General features: G+C 41.6%; 1 protein-coding gene and 1 long non-coding RNA gene across 2 annotated transcripts; one reads left to right on the top strand and one right to left on the bottom strand.

The window, feature by feature from the left end:
• Nucleotides 1–2,381: 2,381 nt before the first annotated feature.
• On the top strand, nt 2,382–9,822 carry LOC117675326 (uncharacterized). Its single transcript, XR_004594178.3, has 3 exons — nt 2,382–2,435; nt 3,902–4,084; nt 9,781–9,822. It is a non-coding gene; the product is annotated as an uncharacterized LOC117675326 (long non-coding RNA).
• Nucleotides 2,451–14,559, bottom strand: UNC93B1 (unc-93B1 regulator of TLR signaling). Its single transcript, XM_034433853.3, has 12 exons — nt 14,300–14,559; nt 13,746–13,849; nt 11,375–11,516; nt 9,667–9,820; nt 9,365–9,526; nt 8,893–9,022; nt 8,595–8,688; nt 6,588–6,712; nt 5,370–5,552; nt 5,013–5,286; nt 3,934–4,052; nt 2,451–3,520 (listed from the first exon to the last, which is right to left on the bottom strand). Exons 1-12 carry the CDS (start codon nt 14,307–14,309, stop codon nt 3,203–3,205), a joined length of 1,815 nt encoding a protein of 604 aa, XP_034289744.1. The 5' UTR covers nt 14,310–14,559; the 3' UTR covers nt 2,451–3,202.
• Nucleotides 14,560–18,449: the final 3,890 nt, after the last annotated feature.

Below are 18,449 nucleotides of genomic sequence, written 5' to 3'. Positions count from 1 at the left end.
TGATGTACCATTTCATCCAGTTAAAGATTATGGGCATAAGAGTTTTAGTAAGACTTTTAGATTCTGCTATACAGATACTAGCAATGATTATTAGTGGAATAATGGTTTTGACCAAAAAGAATTGGCATAGATGTGAAGGTAATGGCCTTCTCTGTATGAAGAAGGCATCATTTCCTGTTATGGATAAAATATTTTGTCCATAGAAAAAGAACAGCTCTCTAGCATCATAAGACTACTAGGATTTCACTCATAATTTAGAAATGATGCTATTAGAAAATACGTCCAAAGAATATGCCACACCAATAAAAGTTATTCTGCTTTCTCTAGTGTGGATATAACCTTGCCAGTATAAGTTACTCTATGGTTTTACTGGATGAATATTGGATGTCGGAGAAGCTAAGCCTCTGGCAATGAACTAGTACACCATTACAGACAGATTCCATCATCTTTGATTCAAGCAATTTTGATTCAGCATAGCCTTTATTCAAAACCGGGAGGATTTTTCATCAGGTTCGCCTGATCCGCCAGTTGCGTCCCTTTCTAGATCGGGACTCTCTACACACAGTCACTTATGCCCTTGTCATCTCTCGTCTGGACTATTGTAACACTCCCTACATGGGGCTCCCCTTGAGGAGCACTCAGAGGCTCCAACTGGCGCAGAGTGTGGCCGCGTGGGTGGTTATGGGAGCAACGTGGAGTTTCCATGTAACACCTCTCCTGCGCGAGCTGCACTGGCTCCCGGTGGTCTTCCGAGTGCACTTCAAGGTTCTGGTTATCACCTTTAAAGCGCTCCATGGCTTAGGACCTGGTTATCTACGGGGCCGCCTGCTACCACCAATAGCCTCCCACCAATAGCCCCATAGAGAGGGGCTCCTCCGGGTGTCGACAATGTCGACCGGCAGCCCCTAGGGGGAGAGCCTTCTCTGTGGGGGCACCTACAATCTGGAACAAGCTCCCCCCGGAGATACGGAGGATCCCGGATCTGCGCACCTTCCGTCGCGCGCTTAAGACTTCTTTATTTCATCAAGCTGGCCTGGCCTAAATCTTCTCCCCTTTTTAAATGTAAATTTTAATAAATTTTAATTTGTTTTAAATTATGGGGTATTTTAAATTCAGCCAAATTATTTAATTCGTTTTTAATTTATTTTAAATTTTTGTATTTATGTGTTTTATCTTGTGGCTGTTCACTGCCCTGAGTCCTTCGGGAGAAGGGCAGTATAGAAATTTAATAAAATAAAATAAAATATCATAAAATTTATTATAAAAATTAAAAATGCTAAATATTTTTCCATGTTTTTTGCAATAATTAAGTATTCCTTGGTATCCTGAGTTTCTGGAGTTTTTACATATATATACATATACAGTGTTTGCATGTATTTCATGTTATATTTTGGGGGGGTTGGGGGGAAAGATGATAATGACTTTAGAGACAAGATCCTAGTTCTAAATTATCTTGACTTTGCCTCTACAAGGAATTAAAAGAAGATCTGCTCAGTCATTTTTTTCACTAGGAAAAGGAAACCTCTACAGATAGTCTTGCTTTACAATCATTTGTTCAGTGACTGAAGTTCTAGTGGCGCAGAACAAATGATAATTACCATTGGCTCCCAGTATCATAGCTTTTGCAGTGCCCCCGCCAGGGGTGAAATCCAGCAGGTTCTGACAGGTTCTGGAGAACCGGTAGCGGAAATTTTGAGTAGTTCGGAGAACTGGTAAATACAACCTCTGGCTGGCCCCAGAATGGGGTGGGAATAGGGATTTTGCAGTATCCTTCTCCCAGGAATGGGGAGGGAATGGAGATTTTGCAGTATCCTTCCCCTGCCACGCCCACCAAGCTACACCACACCCACCAAACCACTCCCACAGAACCAGTAGTAAAAAAAATTGGATTTCACCACTGGCCCCCGCAATCACGTGCTCGAAATTTGGGTGCTTGGCAGCCTGCTGCATTTACAACCACTGCATTTGATTCAACTCTCAACTGTTTATTCCCTCCCAATCTCTGGCCTTTTTAACTATCCTGCACTCTGCCACTGCCACCTACCCTGCCATCTCCCACTATCCCAGCTGATTTTTGCTGTCTTCTTCTTGCTGATGAAGTATGCCTAGCCAAGGCAGCTACTGGACCTGTGCAAGGCCTCCCTGATGCCATGCCAGGCATTGCCGAGGCCTCACAAAGGCCTTGCAAATGGCCAGCAACAGCCTCACCAGGAGCAGGAGGAAAATGGTCAAGGTCAGCTGGGGCTGATAGGGATGGGGAGGAGGTAATGGGTGGGGGGAAGTTGAAACCAGATGACCACAGCAGATCAGGAGTAGTGTTTGCCTATGACTAGGCAAACTAGGTAACCAGGACTACCAGAGCTGCTGTTGCTAAGGTGTGCAGTCATGTGACCACCGACGATATCTACGATAGTACTAAATTGCCAGGATTAAATGTAAATATTAAACGGTTTACTTGACACTTCCAGCTTGTTATTTATTTCACTTATGGACACAGTCACCTTAGAAATGGATTTAATATATTTTTGTATATATCATTGTATATCTAAATTATAAGGAAGGCCATTGTATCGCTCTCCCTTTCTTGCTTCCAAAGAGTTACCTCATAAGTACCTGTTAAGTAAGTATCAGTATAGCCCTCCTTCCTTCCCTGCTTCCCAAGGATTTTCTCATAAATAACTTTTGAAAGTACTCACCTTTCAAAATCCATTAAGGCTGTTTCAAGAAAATTTGTACTTGAGTACCTACTAACTCCCACTGTTAGAGAGCGAGGACAAAGCAGGGGGAAGTCCTAAAATCGACTTATTACAAATGACCCATTTTAAATGACCCAGCAAATCTCACTCCGACCAACACTGACAGGGCAAGCCATAAGAATATAAAATGAGAGCAAATCTCACTCCCTGCTACACTGATCATGTTACCTAGTTTGGATAATGAAACATATGCAAGGAAACAACCAAGCTCAGAAGCACTCAAATGACCCATTCTTCAGACTAAAACATGGACCCAGATTTACTAAACTTGAAAACCAATCCAAGGACGTAATTCACACAGTCTTTCCAAGGCCAAGTTAAAACATTACAGGACCAATCCCAAGAAGAAAACATTAGTGATGTAGCGGGAAGTTGAAATCTAAGGCACTTGAGATTCATAGTCTTTGGCACATATTGTTAGGGTCACAGTGAAAGCAAAGCAGGAACTACCCCCTGATATCCCCAACTTCTTCCCCAAAGGCCTCCCCATAGGCATGTTGTCTCCTCCGCCGAGGGCAGTGTGGTGAGCCATCAAGTTCATTGCCTTCTGCCTCCGCCTCCCTCTGCTCGTCCTCTTCCTTTTCCTCCTCTGAATCAGTTGCATCAGAGTTGTCCTCCTCTAGGTAGCGGTAACCTCGCAGTTTGTGGCGAGGCTTGGGAATTTTAGGGAGACGGTGGGGAACACTCTGGGATATCTTACGTTCCATCCATATGTAGGAAAACACGGCAGCAACCAAAGTAATAAGCACGATGGATAATTTAGCCTGGAAGGAAAAGCCTCTGTTAGTTACCAAACAGCAAAATTCAGGTGCTCCTTTACTTTGTCCTGAACCTTGTCTAGGAGGAAGGGAAGATTCAAAGTTGCACAAAATATCTTGCCTTGCTTTAGAGTTTTTCTCTTTTATTGCCAAGTGTGAAGGAATGCAAATATAATCAAGGTAAAGTTGAGTTTCTTTCTAATGCTTTTCTCTTTCTCAGGCAGAGTAATATTTTCTGTCAGTTTCGCCTTAATGGTTTCCTCATTACTTCACTCTTCTTAGGTCAGATTCACACTAGACTGGGGAAATTCTCCTCCTTTCCCACTTTATATCTTATCTGCATTTTACCAAAGAATAAAAGAATGCGCTCTATCCTTTGACCTACAGAATTCTCTTTTGTGCCCGGCTTCCTCACTCACCTTCATAGGCATATCAGACCAGCAATAAACAACAAACATGGCACAGGCTTGCCACCAATGGTAGATGGTGAAGATGAAGTCCTGCCGTTCTTTGTCTTCATAAAGCATCCCCAGAAGTGCTACAGGAAAAGAGTGGTACATCATCAGAATTGTGAGACTGAGTTTTTTCCTTTCTCTCTCTCTCTCTCTTTTTTTTTACTCCCATCAGTAATCCAACCCGAGCTGGCTGGAAAGTTAGAGATGGCGGGGGGAACCTGGCTAACAAGAAAGCACCCCAAGGTGCAAACCACTGATAAAGGATCTATCTTTCTCTGTTAGTGAAGATGTTTGGGTGAGAAAGAGTTCAAAAACTTAATGTGGTCTTCCGGGTGCGATTCAAGGTGTTGGTTACCACCTTTAAAACGCTCCATGGCATTGGACCTGGATACCTTCAAGACCGTCTTCTGCCACCAGTAGCCTCCCACCGGCCAGTTCGCTCCCACAGAGAGGGTCTCCTCAGGGTGCCATCAGCCAAATTATGTTGGCTGGTGACACTCAGGGGGAGGGCCTTCTCTGTGGGAGCCCCAGCCCTGTGGAATGAACTGCCCCCGGAAATACGTAAGATCTCTGATCTCCGTGTGTTTCGCTGTGCCCTCAAAACCATGTTGTTCCGCCAGGCTGGGCTATCAAGGTAAAGATTTTAATTGGTTTTAAATGGGATTTTAAATTTGGGGTTTTATAAATTGGGCCTATTATTTAATAATTTTAATTATTTTTAAACTCTGTCCGTCTTTGTGTTTTGAATTAGGCTGTACACCGCCCTGAGTCCTTCGGGAGAAGGGCGGTATAGAAATAAAATAAATAAATAAATAAATAAATAAAATGTTATGCTAATTTTAAGCAATATTCAACTAATCACCATGTGGTACATCATAATGAGGAATTTGCTTTTATTATTCAGTTTGCCTTGATGTACTTCCTGCTGCATAGAGAGCCCAGCAAGTACCATGGTTAGACATTTGGTTTGGAGCAGAACAGGAGCAAAAATCTGTTTGTTCCAGGAGAGGAACCTGTGACACAGAGCAATATTATTTACTTACTGCTGAGCCCTGTCTTGTTGAGGGCACTGCCAAGGCCCCAGAAAGCAGCCACCAGGTAGATTATGGGTGCTTCAGCTAAGTTTTTGGGTTGAGGCTCCCAGCAGAAGAGGGCAATCAAGATGATGGCATGAATAGAAGCTCCAGTAAGGAGGGGAACTTGACGAGGCAGCCTCAGCATAGTTAGCGCCAGAGTAGAGCCAAGAGCAGATGAGATTCCATAAGCAGTGAGAATATAAGCCATGTGTTCCAGGCCGATAGAACAGACACCATAGTTCTGTGACAGATAAGGAAAGAAACCTTCAGTTTATAGACCTCATTGTGTGCTCAGTCCCTCCTATCTGAGAAGCTTACACATACCAAAGTAAAGCCAGTGCAAAGGAAGAGCACTTCAAAGCCACTGTAGATGAAGAAGAGGAGGAGGCAGCGCAGACGATAATCTCGCATGTGCTTGAAAGGGAGCTGGAAGATGTTGCCCCATCCAATGTTACGCAGGTCAATCTCCTCCGTGGGGCGATAAGCAGAGCCACAAAGAAACAACACCTGTGGAAACAAAAGGCCATTGGGGGATGACAAGGACAGGGAAGAAGTAGGTCTCTTGACTTTCTCCCACTTTCCCCATATCAGTGAAAGCAAATGATTTGGATCAGGGAAACACATTTTAGATCATGTCGCTCGTATTGAATAAATCTGCCTAAATAATAGAGATCACAGAATGAACGCACCCAAAACGGGGCTAGCATTTTCAATGGTAGGCCTATCCTCAGGTTTAATTCCATCCTTTTTTAAGCAAAATAGAGAAATAGATTATTTCTGCTTATCTTTACAACTGTAATACAGGTAATCTTCGATTTACGACCACAGCTGAGCCCAAAATTTCTGTTGCTAAGTGAGAAATTTGTTAAGTGAATTTTGCCCCATTTTAGACCTTTCTTACCACAGTTGTTAAGTGAATCACTGCAGTTAGTAACCTGGTTGTTAAGTGAATCTGGCTTCTGCATTGACTTTGCTTGTCAGAAAGTCGCAAAAGGTGATCACGTGACCTTGGGGCACAGCAATGGTCATAAATATGAACCAGTTGCCAAGTATTTGAATTTTGATCATATGATCATGGGGATGCTGCAAAGGTTGTAAGTGTGAAAAACGGTCATAAGTCACATTTTTCAGTGCCCTTGTAATTTTAATGGTCACTAAATGAACTGTCATAAGTGAAGGACTACCACCTGTATAGATTAATATATTAGGGGACAATTTACAACCTAGCCATTTTTGTCATGGTGCAGCAGCATAGCTGCATGTAGTGTAAGTTTCCATATTTACATATATCCTCCTGCAGGTGTATAATGCCTTGGGGATCAGAAGTTGCTAACCTATACAAAACGTATTTTTGTTCAACCAACACTTTTGATTATTCCAGATGGGAATGAGGCTGTTTTATAGAAGGCAATTTCACTATCTAAAAATAAAAAGTTAGCCAACCACTATTATTGATGCTGTACACCACCTGAAGTCACCATGTGGAAGTTGGGTGGCCATATAAATCTATTAAATAAATAAATAAATATTTGCAGTACATACCATAAGCATGGAGAGGAAGGCTACTCCCATCAGCACACTCTCCACTATGATGAGCTCACTGCTGCGAGGCAATTTCTGGAGAACTGTGGTGTTGAACCCAATGAGGATCCCATGGCTTGCAGTCCCTAGAAAAGAGAGAGATCTTAGATTATGGTAAATAACAAATCTAAAACCAAAATACTTACTAAGAATGTAACTGAGATGCAGAAGAAAGAGATAGAAGAAACCTTGGGCTTACAAGTTGTCCCAAAAATAAAATACTTAGGAATTTGGCTAACCAAAAGGTGCTCATCTCTAAAAGAAGATAATTATACTCCATTAATTAATAAATTAAAACAAGATCTGGATAGATGGAAAAAGATCAAATTATCACTTATTGGCAAAATTGCGGCAATTAAGATGAGCATCCTCCCCAAGATCTTATTTTTATATCAAAATTTACCAGTAATTTTAAAGAAATTTTTTTTTCAGAATTAAATAAGACCATTAGGGAATTTGTTTGGGAGGGAAAAAAATCAAGGATCTCACTTAAAATTCTGCAAGAAAAAAGGAATGTGGGAGGATTTGGACTCCCAAATTGGGAAATGTATTACAGAGCAGCAAAGCTGATATGGATAAAGGATTGGATCACCTTGGAGAATAAGAGAATCTTAGTGTTAGAAGAATATGACCTACAGAAAGGGTGGCATGCATATCTATGGGACAAAGACAATAAAAAGAAAACCTATTTCCACAGGCATAAAATTAGAGACTCCCTAATACAAACGTGGGTGGGAATCAGGCAGAGATACTATTCAAAAGTCCCAAACTGGCTTTCCACGGTAGAGGCAATGATTTACCCCAACAGGTGGGGAATGGAGAAATTGTGCAGATACAAAGACATTGTTGATGGAGGGGGAAATATTAAATCAAATGAAGCCCTGAGAGACCAAGGTATAACCTTAGATTGGTGGACTTATCTGCAAATAAAATCAAGATACCAGAAAGATAAAGAAGAGTATGGCCTAGAATTAGGATATAATGGATTAGACAAAATTTTGATGGGACCAGGGAAAAAAGCGTTGGCCAAGCTGTATAACTATTTATTAGAGGAAGACAGAGATGAGGATATAATTAGAAATCAATTGAGAGCATGGGAGAGAAATATTGGACACAGTTTGAATTTTAATGAATGGGAAGAAGCCTGGAATAAAAATTATAAATTAACTAGAGCAGCCACATATAAGGAAAATCACTACAAAATGCTTCATAGGTGGCATTTGGCACCTGCAAGACTAGCAAAGATGTTCCCCAATGCGCAGCCAAATTGTTGGAAATGTGGCCATGGTCATGGCACCTTCTTTCATACGTGGTGGACATGCCCCGAAGCAAAAAGGTACTGGAGCAAAATTCGGAGATGGTTGAAAGACATACTTAAAGAAGACATTGATCTGAATCCAGAAATATTTCTCCTGGGAATGGTAAAGAAAGGGTACGGAAAGGAAAAGGTCCACCTCCTAATACACATAACTACAGCTGCCAGACTAGCATACGCTCAATACTGGAAAAAGAAAGACCTACCACCAGATGACCTTATAATTAATAAAATATTAGAGTGTGCAGAGATAAGTAAATTAACTCACGAGATAAATGACGATGAAAATTCTGATTATGATACTGTGTGGGGAAGATGGTATGAATGGATAAATGATAGAATTAAGGAAGAAACAAAAGGTGCAGAAATTAATTAGAAATGTATAGTACAAATGACACCAGACACTTATTCATGTATATATGTATAAACACTGCGAATCCGATGTTAAACAGAATTGTTATTATATTTTATTTGTGTATAAAAAATCAATAAAATTGTATTAAAAAAAAAAAGATTATGGTAAATAGAGGCCCCAGCTAGACAAGCAGCGGAGAAGAGTGTAACATAGAGCTATAAGTGATTATGACTTTCCAAGGGAAAAGCCAATTATGTATCAGTCTGGCCAAATTATAATAGCCCTCCTACCTACTCACCACAATTCTTGACGTCATAAAGTGTGTGGTTCAGCTCAAAGAGATAGTTCTTCAAGAAGAAAAACATGGGAAACTGGGCATAGACAAAGCTCAACTGGAAAACAGGAATGGAAGAAGCTGTCAGCTTCATTAGTGGTGGGAGAAAAGGAAATTAAAAGCCACACAAAGGACCTTTCGGAAATGTTGAGCTTAGCAATAGAGCTATAGTTTCCCAGTTGACAAGGGAGGACAGCATAGGGCGCTATCTACCATGTCTTCCTCCCCCAAACCCACTAGGTTGTGTTGGTAGAGTTCTCACAAAGAAGAAGCCATAGAAGACAGCCTCGAAGGTAATGATGTAGGAATTGTAGGCACCACGTGGTGCCCGTTTCTGCTCCTGGACATGTTCCAGCTTGTAGTTCACATATTCATAGTATTTTTGTGCCATCCTGTTGGAATAGAGGTGCAGAAAAAGAGGTTATGGGTTAGCCTGGTAGGACAATGCGTAGTTTCCCATGTAAAGCCTAAGCTAAACTGTATACCACCCCTTCACATGGGAGCAGTCATGAATTGTTTACATGGAGCAGAAGCATCCAAAGAGTTGGTAATTCATTTCCCCCTACCACCATCTATAGAATGTGAAACAGTCTGAATGCCTAGGTCAGTTTGGGAAACAGTACCACCGAGGAGACCTATCAAGCTGGCAGAAAGCTGAATAAATATGATAAAGCCAGCCTTGTAGCTGAGTATTTGTTTCTTCTTCTCAGCCCAATCTTTGCAATCGGTCTCACCTGAGGATGTAGTTGCCCAGAGATGCCCAAAGAGGTACAATGGCAGCCCCAATTGCCACCGCAGATGGTACCAAAGTATAGTAGCGCTCCCAGTAGTTAGTGGAGACAAAAAGTGCGTAGATGCCCACTGCCAAGAACAGCATCCACTTAGTGCCAAAAAATCTGGAAAGATAAAGAGAAGCGCCTGGATTCTGCATGTTGTGAATGTCTGGCTTTAGATCTTTTAATGTTCTAAAACCACAGTTTAAAGAATACGTGAAAAAAAAGAAAAGAAAGAAAATTGATCCAGAGCAGAGCTTTACCTGATAAATATTGGAGTATAGAGAAATGCGGCAAGGGGTGTGATGCTGATGCCCAGCAGCATTTTGCTATCAATATTCTGTAGCCCAAGATTGCTATATTTCACTTCCCGGTAGGTCTCATCATAATGCAAGATGAGCTGCATCTGAAGCAGGCCTGTGGAAGACAACATGGAAACTCAAGGATTAATCCTTTTTGCCCTTGGTCTATCATTCAGCTGCTATAGAAGGCTTCCATCTTCAGCCCTGTGTTCCTCCATTGCAGTAAACCACAAATTATGGTTTACAAATCACAAAGACTGAGTTTTCACAACATCCAATCCCATACCAAGCAAGCCAAGTTATGTTTCTGCATGATGTACGAACTGAACTACACCGTGTGCACAATTATTAGGCAAGTGAGTATTTTGCCCATATCATCCTTTGTATGCATATTTTTCACCTCCAAGCTGTGTAAACTTAAATGCTTAGTGGATATAAGATCGGGTGATGTGTATAGTGTATAATGTACAGTGTACAGTGATGCTCAGAAAAAAACAAAAAATAAACTTTGTTTCTCCAGGATCCTAATGTGCTTCATCCTGTTAAGAAGAAGCTTATCGCAACTGAGACTTAGCTATCGTTCCAGAGTTAACAAACAATAGAATGAAAGCATAACATATCCATCCGAATGTATTCCTGGTATTTCAAAAACCAACTACTTACAGATCCTGCACATCATCGCTGAGTTCTAAGCAATAACGCTACCAAATTGCTCTCTATTTCTGAAAAGTAAATGCCTAAACTAACATCCCTACAATTTATTTGGGCACAAGACGGATTCTCTGCAGATCTCCCTCCTGTTTAACTTAGAAGTATAGCAAACACTGTGAACAGAATCTCATGCAGATTAGATCTAGCAAAATGGTCATGAACTGGGTTCCTTTGTTGAAGTAGTGTCACTTGGTGGGGCCCAAGAAGCAGAACCAAAATGTAGCTGGTCTGTGTCATGGTGCTATCTTACAGAACAGCCTCCCCTTCTCCCTGCAGTACAGAAGGCCCAGACCCTATTGGCCTTCCAAAAGGCAGTGAAGATGTGTTTGACTCCAGGGACAAAATAACAAGTACTCTTACGAAAGATTGGATTTTTTGCTGAAAACAGACAAACTAAACCAGTGATTTCTGGTTACCAATGACTCTGGTTGACTAAAGGTTGACTAATGACTTAATCTGGATTTTTAGATTAACTATGGAAAGAAGGGAATTATATAATTCTACAGGGGGAGAAAGATAAAAATTTATATCTCTGTAAAGAAGTTCAGAAGATACGTCTTTAACTTTTTCTCTTTTCCTTTATCTATACTGTTTTAAACGCATCTCTTTTTCTAATTTATATATTCTTTGTTTTTTTAATTATTTAAAAACTCTCCCAAAAATGAAAAAAAGAAGGCAGTAAAGACTGGCTTTTCTCCAGACGGAGGCCGGGATGTTAATGGAGCTCTGGCATGCTTGCATTTGATCTAAGTGTATTAGATTTTTATTGGGGCTTTGACTCTGTCCTTTTTGTTTCTTTAAGCTGATTGTGATATTTGTGTTGTGCTTTTATTTTTCTTTGCCATTCATGATTCTTCTGGTAGATGGACAGCCTTGTAAATTTGTCTAACAATAAATTAACAAATAAACAAATAATTATATGGCAGAAGGAGAGAATGGTAACTCCTGCAATACCTACCTAGAAAAACCCCATAGGTCAGCATTCCAGCTATGCTGGCTGCCAAAAGGTTCTTGACAACTCCAAGACGCTTACGGCGGAAGTACTTTCGTTCTTCTTCTTCTTCATTGTATTCTGCATGAGCCCCCACAAAGTCCTCCAGCTGAAGACAGAAGCATCATAAGGAGTTGGGAAAAATGCTCTGTGAAGTGGTTAAGATACACGGAGACAGACATATTTCACAAAAGAGTGAAGGTGACCTGCAATCGAAGCTAGGATTACAGCCAAGAAGATCAGTAACACTCTAAGAGTTCTATTCTCCAATGAAAGGCTGTTTTGGGGAAGACATGCAATGAATGCAAGTAGTTTTAAGTGTTGAAGAGCACATACACAAGCATGTATGTACATATGTATGTATAAGTAAAACTTTTAGTATGATTACAATACATGCAGATGGCTTCTCCAGAAACAGATGCCAAAGAAAGGCTACACCCAATCATTTTGCTTCATTGAATTTTATTCACTATCTCATTCAATTTTTAAACAAATGTTGTTTATCATTTCTATGAAATAGAATGCATATGGCATTGCTGCAGAGAAAACTTTACGTTTAAGACAATTAAAAGTCCTTAGGTGGCATTTCACCATCAGATCTAATATATGTACATTTGTTTCCTAACGGTTGCAAATAACTTGTTTTTTTTAAGTTTTTTTATTGTTTAGGTAACATGTTAAGAGGACTATGGATGAGGTAGCTTTATCTCATTTTGTTGCTTTTAAAGTGATACATTCTGGTATTTAAATGTATGCAAGAAATGATCATTCTGTAAAAATGGTGAAAATGGAAAAAAAATTGACAAAATACTGCAGCTTATGCATTATTTATTTTATTATTTATTATTGCAATTTATATGCCGCCTTTCTCCCGAGGGACTCAAGGCGGCTTACAAAATGACAATGCCACAAACAAGTGTTTGTGGCATTGGGAAAATGCCACAAACACTTCCCTGAAAAGGCATTGGTTGCAACTTGTAAGAAACTGTATATTTATGTGGTGGAAATCTGGTTTAAAGCCATACTGCAAAATATTACTTCATATACATACATGCACACATACACACATACACACGGTAAGAGTGGGGAGGCTCCATCTTTCCAGCACTAGTTCTGAAAGAATAAGAATGAAGACGGTAATCACTTGTTACACGTTAGCCCTTCTTCCTTCCAAAAACCTATGTTCTTTAAACTCTGTAAACAATTTACAACAAACGGAATACACAGACAAATGCACACCTCACACAAGACAATTTCCTCAGAATAACCTTTTCCAGTCTGGCAACTGATGGAATCTGAAAGCCCACATCTCCGTGGAGCACCAAGTTGGGCAGTGGTGAAATCCAATTTTTTTTACTACCGGTTCTGTGGGTTTGGTGTGGTATGGCTTGGTGGGCATGGCAGGAGAAGGATACTGCAAAATCCCCATTCCCTCCCCACTCCTGGGGGAAGGATATTGCAAAATCTCCATTCCCACCCCACTCTGAGGCCAGCCAGAGGTGGTATTTGCCAGTTCTCCAAACTACTCAAAATTCCCACTACCGGTTCTCCGAACTGCTCAAACTTTCTGCTACCGGTTCTCCAGAAGCTGTCAGAGCCTGCTGGATTTCACCCCTGAAGTTGGGGAAGGCTACCTTAGGTTTATCAAAAAGCTAAGATACCCTTAAGCCAAGCTGGCTGCATAGTGATTTCATAGACCCATGTGCCACAGGTGGCATGCAGATCCACATCTGTGGGCAAGCAAGCGTTGCCCTAGCTCAGCTCCAGCACGCATGTGCGTGGTGGCCAGCTGATTTTCAGGCCTTCTGAGCCCACGGGAAGTCAGGAAACAGGCCGTTTCTGGCCTTCAATGGGGTGGGGGAGGCTGTTTTTGCCCTCCCCAGGCTCCAAGAAAGCCTCTGGAGCCTGGGGAGGCCGAAAAACAGGCCTACCGGGCCCACCAGTAACCTTTTTGCCATCGCATGCCAAAAGCAGGGGGAGTGGTGGGGGGTCGCGCGCACATGCACGTGGCGCAGGGGGGCATTGAATTATGGGTGTGAGCACGCATGCGCATGATCCCCCCACACTCCTCCTGCTTTTGGCACCTGACGGCAAAAAAGTTAGCCATCACTGTCATAGACAGATCCATCTTGTGAGTGGATTTTCCTCCCAACAATGTGTAAGTGATTTTCCACTGTCTTATTCTGGGATGCTTTTATGACTTCCCCGACTAACCCACAACTAGAGATCATCTCGCTTAGCTTCTGATGCCAGAGTCGCAGCTGGCGAGGTAAAGAGCGAGCCAAATTCATCCAGCTCCTGGACCTGGATGTTATTGAGCAAGGAAGGTATTTCTTACCTGTACTTCTGGCCCATTCCGGACAGGTCCATTCATCACGTCATCAATTTCGCCTCCTTCAGGAGGTCCCCCGCCCCTCCGCGGCTCTTCGTACATGTTGCCGCCTGTAGGAAGGATTCAGAGGAAACGAAAGTCCAACAAGTCCGCACCCCTGTGTCGGAACTGCTTTCTGCGTCCGACAGGGACGGCAAGCCTTGCCCTCGGATCCCGAGAGCGCAGGGTTTCTCCTTTCCACAAAGCACGCTCCCTGCTGTACTTCCTCCCTGCTCCCATACCTTCTGCGTTTCCACAGAGCAGCGGGCAACAAGGGAAGGAAAAGCGCCATTCAGATAAGGGCTAAAACGCGAGGTATCTTCGGGATCAAGGCTGTTCTGAACTGGGGGCACAGCAGGATCGCGCGCACTATACACTCTCTGTACTTTTTAAGGACAAAACCAAAAGCAGAAGCCCCGAAAGAGACGCGATGACTGGGGAGATCCTGGAGTTGCCCTCAATCCCCTTCCATACTCCCCAACCCACAAGGGGCTGGTGGGGGGAGACGGGGACAGACGTACCTTCCTCCATGGCCGCTCCCGCTTTGTGACCAGCTGTCCTGTAAGCGCGACGGTCCTCGCAGACTGAAGCGAGACTATAAAGTTGTCGGTTTTTAAACACGATCCTCCAGAATCAGAAGCGCGGAAGATTCACTTCGCTTTTCCGCCTGGGGTGGGACGGGCTGGGAGCTATGCGTATAGAAACGCTCTCTTAAAGGGATAGGACAGTCTGGGGCTCAGGGGTTGCGCGTTCTGGGGTGCGACAGAATCAGAGCGACTGTGTTTGCTGATCGACTAGATCACAGCTGCCTGAACTGGCAGAGCATGTTAAACTATATAAATCATGATTTACAAACAGCAATAATTGGGCTTGCACAAGAGGTAGTAATCCAAATTATTACTAGAGATAGTAATCCAAACTATACCATATTTTGATTTAGCATTATGGTAATCCCAGCTGAGGTGCGTTTAAATATGTCCCTTCAAGGCAGTCTGGATTTCTGAGGCTGCCTGCAGTAATGCGTATAGTTTCTTTGGCAATGTTTTCATAAGAGGTTTGCCTTTGCCTCCTCCTAGGGCTGAGAGAAAGTGACTAGCCCAGGGTCACTCAGCTCCATTCAGGCCTGAGGAGGGACTAGAATTTACAGTCTGTTTCTAAACTTTTTGATTCATTGAGTAACAGGGCTCTTAGCTCAAGAAATTCCCCTTTGTAATATGGCAGTCAGAAGGTGAAGCAAATAGGAGGGTAACAAATGTAGTGCATAGCTCTATAAGAGAATATTATTATTGGGATTTGAATATGGAATGGCTGCGTAGAGTCCCATCAGTCCACTGGCAGTCAGTAATTGTAACTGGAAATGTTCCATCTGTAAGTACAAAAAGCATATCAATTGACCATTTCAGAATCTGCTCTGAATCTATTATACTCTCCCTCTCTTTCCTCAAAGGTAGTTCAGCATCTTATAAATAGTTAACACTGAATAATTGAGTTGGAGGTCTTCTAGTCCAATCTCCTGCTCCAGCAGGAGACTCTATACAAGTGTTGGCGAACCTTTTCGGCACCGAGTGCTGAAACAGAATGCGCACATACATGCGGGAGCACCGGAAATCGGAAGAGCAGCTTCCTGGTGCGCATGAGCGCACCGGGAAGCTGGGCTTCTGGTTTCTGGCACATGCATGCACATCGGCCACCTATTCTTCTGGTTTCTGGTGCGCATGTGTGCAAGAAGATGCGCACCGGAACCCAGAGAGTAACATGCGACATCTGGCATGCCTGGAGAGATGGATCTGCGTGCCACTTCCGGCATGCATGCCATAGGTTCGCCATCACGGCCCTATACCATTTTGGACAAATAGTCGTCCAATCTCTTCTTAAAAACCTCCAGTGATAGAGCATCCATAATATTGGAGGCAAGCTATTCCACTAATTAATTGTTCTAACTGTCAGGAAATTTATTCCTGGTTCTAGTTTGGAACTCTCTTTAATAATCTTATATCCATTACTTCTTGTTCTGCCCTCAGATACTTTGGAGAATAGGTCAACCCCCTCTTCTCTGTAACAGCCCCTCAAATATTGGAACACTGCTGTCATGTCACCCACAGTCCTTCTCTTAGTTAGACCAGACATACCTGATTCTTGCAATCCTTCATCATATAGATTTGCTTATACCTAGCTTTTCCTATACCTTGCTTCTTTTTTTATGTTTAGAATTCAGCCTGCAATCCATCCATTGTAGTAATTTGCAACTGAAGTCATAGCTATTGCGAAAAATACCTATGGCATATTCCTGGTTGCATGTAATTGGTTGCATCTTTTACTGATGCAGCTGGATAGGGAAAAAAATATGAGTATTGATAGGTTTGTGGTGATCTCTACATGCTCTGTATGTTTTAAGGTCAACAGAAACGAAGATACCAGGTCAAGTTTTAAAATTTTCTGTGAGGGATGAGGTGCATGTGTGTTGGAAATGCTGGTAGAGTGAATACCAATCTGTATGATATACAGATGTACCAATGATTCTTAAATAGAAACAGTTCAACTATGATTCCCAAATATTATATACTTTAATATTTTTTTCTCCTGTAGAAGATTCAACATAATAAAACCTATACATTTCCATGGGCATCCCACAGATATTTGAAGAAACTGGGTTTGTGAGGAGTGAATAATGACACCTAGATATTTTTGGAATGTAGCATGTTGCAGCCTCAAGACCACCTGTGTGAAGGATTAAGTAAATACAGATTGATGGTATGCATTTCATACTTTCTAAGTTTCATTTCTGCAGCTTGACATCAATACTAACTTCTGCTTTTAAACACTGTCATCTTGAAACTTTCGTTTTTCAGTTCTATATACTTTACAGAAATTTAGAAAATGTGTGCCAAATAGAATAATTAAAAGAGAGGTAGAAATAGTAACAAGGAAACCAAAATTGTAATTCTCTCTAGATTGGATACCAGATATGATAATGTAGTGCGGATATAATTTGCAATATGTAAAAATATTTTTGATTGATAAACTCAATCAGATCAGTTTGGATTCAGCGTTGCCTTTCAGATCCTTATTTTAGACGCATTTCAGATGGTAGCTTTTGAAGCTGTGAATGAATTTTATGGAGAGGTGAAGGCATTGCATGGTTAATTCCACTCCTTAATACAGGTAATCCTGGACTTCAACCAGTTGCTTAGCAACCATTTGAAATTACAAAGGACCCAAAGAAGTAGTTATGACCAGGATTCAAAGTTTCAGCGGCTGGACTTGTCCTGCAGTTACTTGATTACCTTTGGGATGCTCATCTACTAGCCCACATTTAGAGCCATTTACAGTGTTCTGCGGTCTTGTAATCACAATTTTACGCCCTTTTTTTGTCAGAAACTGGCATTTATTTCAGGTTTCTGGCAAAATCTGCCCATTGTGGACAAATGGTTTGCTGAACAACTAACAACCATTCCTCCTCTTAAATTTCTTGCAGCTGTTAGCAATAACTACTATAGCATTAACCTGGATTATATTATATTTTAGGGATGCTATTTTGAATCACTTCTGGTCTATCCTTTCAAATCATGTCCAAAAGCTGTTTTGGGGGGATTAATATTTAATACTTGATGGCTTATAGTGATCATCACATTCTGTTGCCTGTCCTGTTTAATATTTACATCTGGGGGACAATGTCCAGCACTTTGGAATTGGAATTTTGAAACCATGCCAGCTATTGCTCTTTGTAATCCAATTCCCAAGAAAATGAAAATCATCCTTTTGATCATTTCCTATGTTCAGTAATGGGCTGGTTGAGAATGAACAAGTGGAACTTAAATCAATACAAGACAGAGGTCTATTGATTATTAGGAAAACAGACTTGGTGGCTCAGTTTTTTCCTACCAGTATATGGAGTTTATTCTTTTTGGAAGAGAGGTTAACAATTTGGATCTCATTTGTCTCTGGGTATCTTGGTAACACTAATGGCAAAGAATATGTTTGGACAACTACAGTAATCTATTGCAGGGGTGTCCAACCTTGGCAACTTTAAGACTTGTGGACTTCAACTCCCAGAATTCCTCCGCCAGCTTTGCTGACTGAGGAATTTTGGGAGCTGAAGTCCACAAGTCTTAAAGTTGCCAAGGTTGGAGACCTCTTATCTATGGCATCAGTTAAGAGTCTTCCTGAGCCAATCAGAAGTTCCCCACATCCTGGTCGTGCTTTGAGTGACTGTTCTAAAGATAGGAAGCAGGGGCTCAAACTGAAGAGGTAGCTTCAGGGTAGAATTTCCATGAGAATTTTGTTTGGTGATATCACCAAAAGGAAGTTTTTCCATTAATGATTGGGTGATATATTATGATTGGAAGCAGTGCCCAGCAGTAAAACAGCTCAAAAGGACAAACTTGCATAAGGGGGTGTGGTAGTACTGTTCCCACAGAAATATAAGGCTTGTTCATTTTTTGCTTTAGTTTTTTAAGAAAGGGAAAGGGGGCGGTTATTTTTGTATGAAACAGAGGTTTGTGGGATGAGGCACTTGTTTCTGGTTCAGAAACTGAACACTGATTAGCTAATTACTTGATATAATTAATTATTAGCCACAAAGAATAAGTGGTGATTGGCTGCTGATTCTCCGTGAATTCCATAGACTCGCGAATATGACAATCTACCTGTTCTGATAGTATTGTGATAACT

Source organism: Pantherophis guttatus, chromosome 1, assembly GCF_059756535.1.
Source record: "Pantherophis guttatus breed Tessera chromosome 1, ASM5975653v1, whole genome shotgun sequence".
Taxonomy (NCBI): domain Eukaryota; kingdom Metazoa; phylum Chordata; class Lepidosauria; order Squamata; family Colubridae; genus Pantherophis; species Pantherophis guttatus.
The sequence above is the reverse complement of the archived record's forward strand: the minus strand, read 5'-3'. Positions and strand labels throughout refer to the sequence as shown.

Excerpts from the sequence above, each read along its gene's own strand:
- UNC93B1 (XM_034433853.3), bottom strand. Across the intron at positions 11,517-13,745 it reads GGAATGGGCCAGAAGTACAG|CTGGAGGACTTTGTGGGGGC; the intron begins GTAAGAAATACC and ends TTCTGTCTTCAG. Across the intron at positions 3,521-3,933 it reads GGTCTGATATGCCTATGAAG|GCTAAATTATCCATCGTGCT; the intron begins GTGAGTGAGGAA and ends TTTTCCTTCCAG.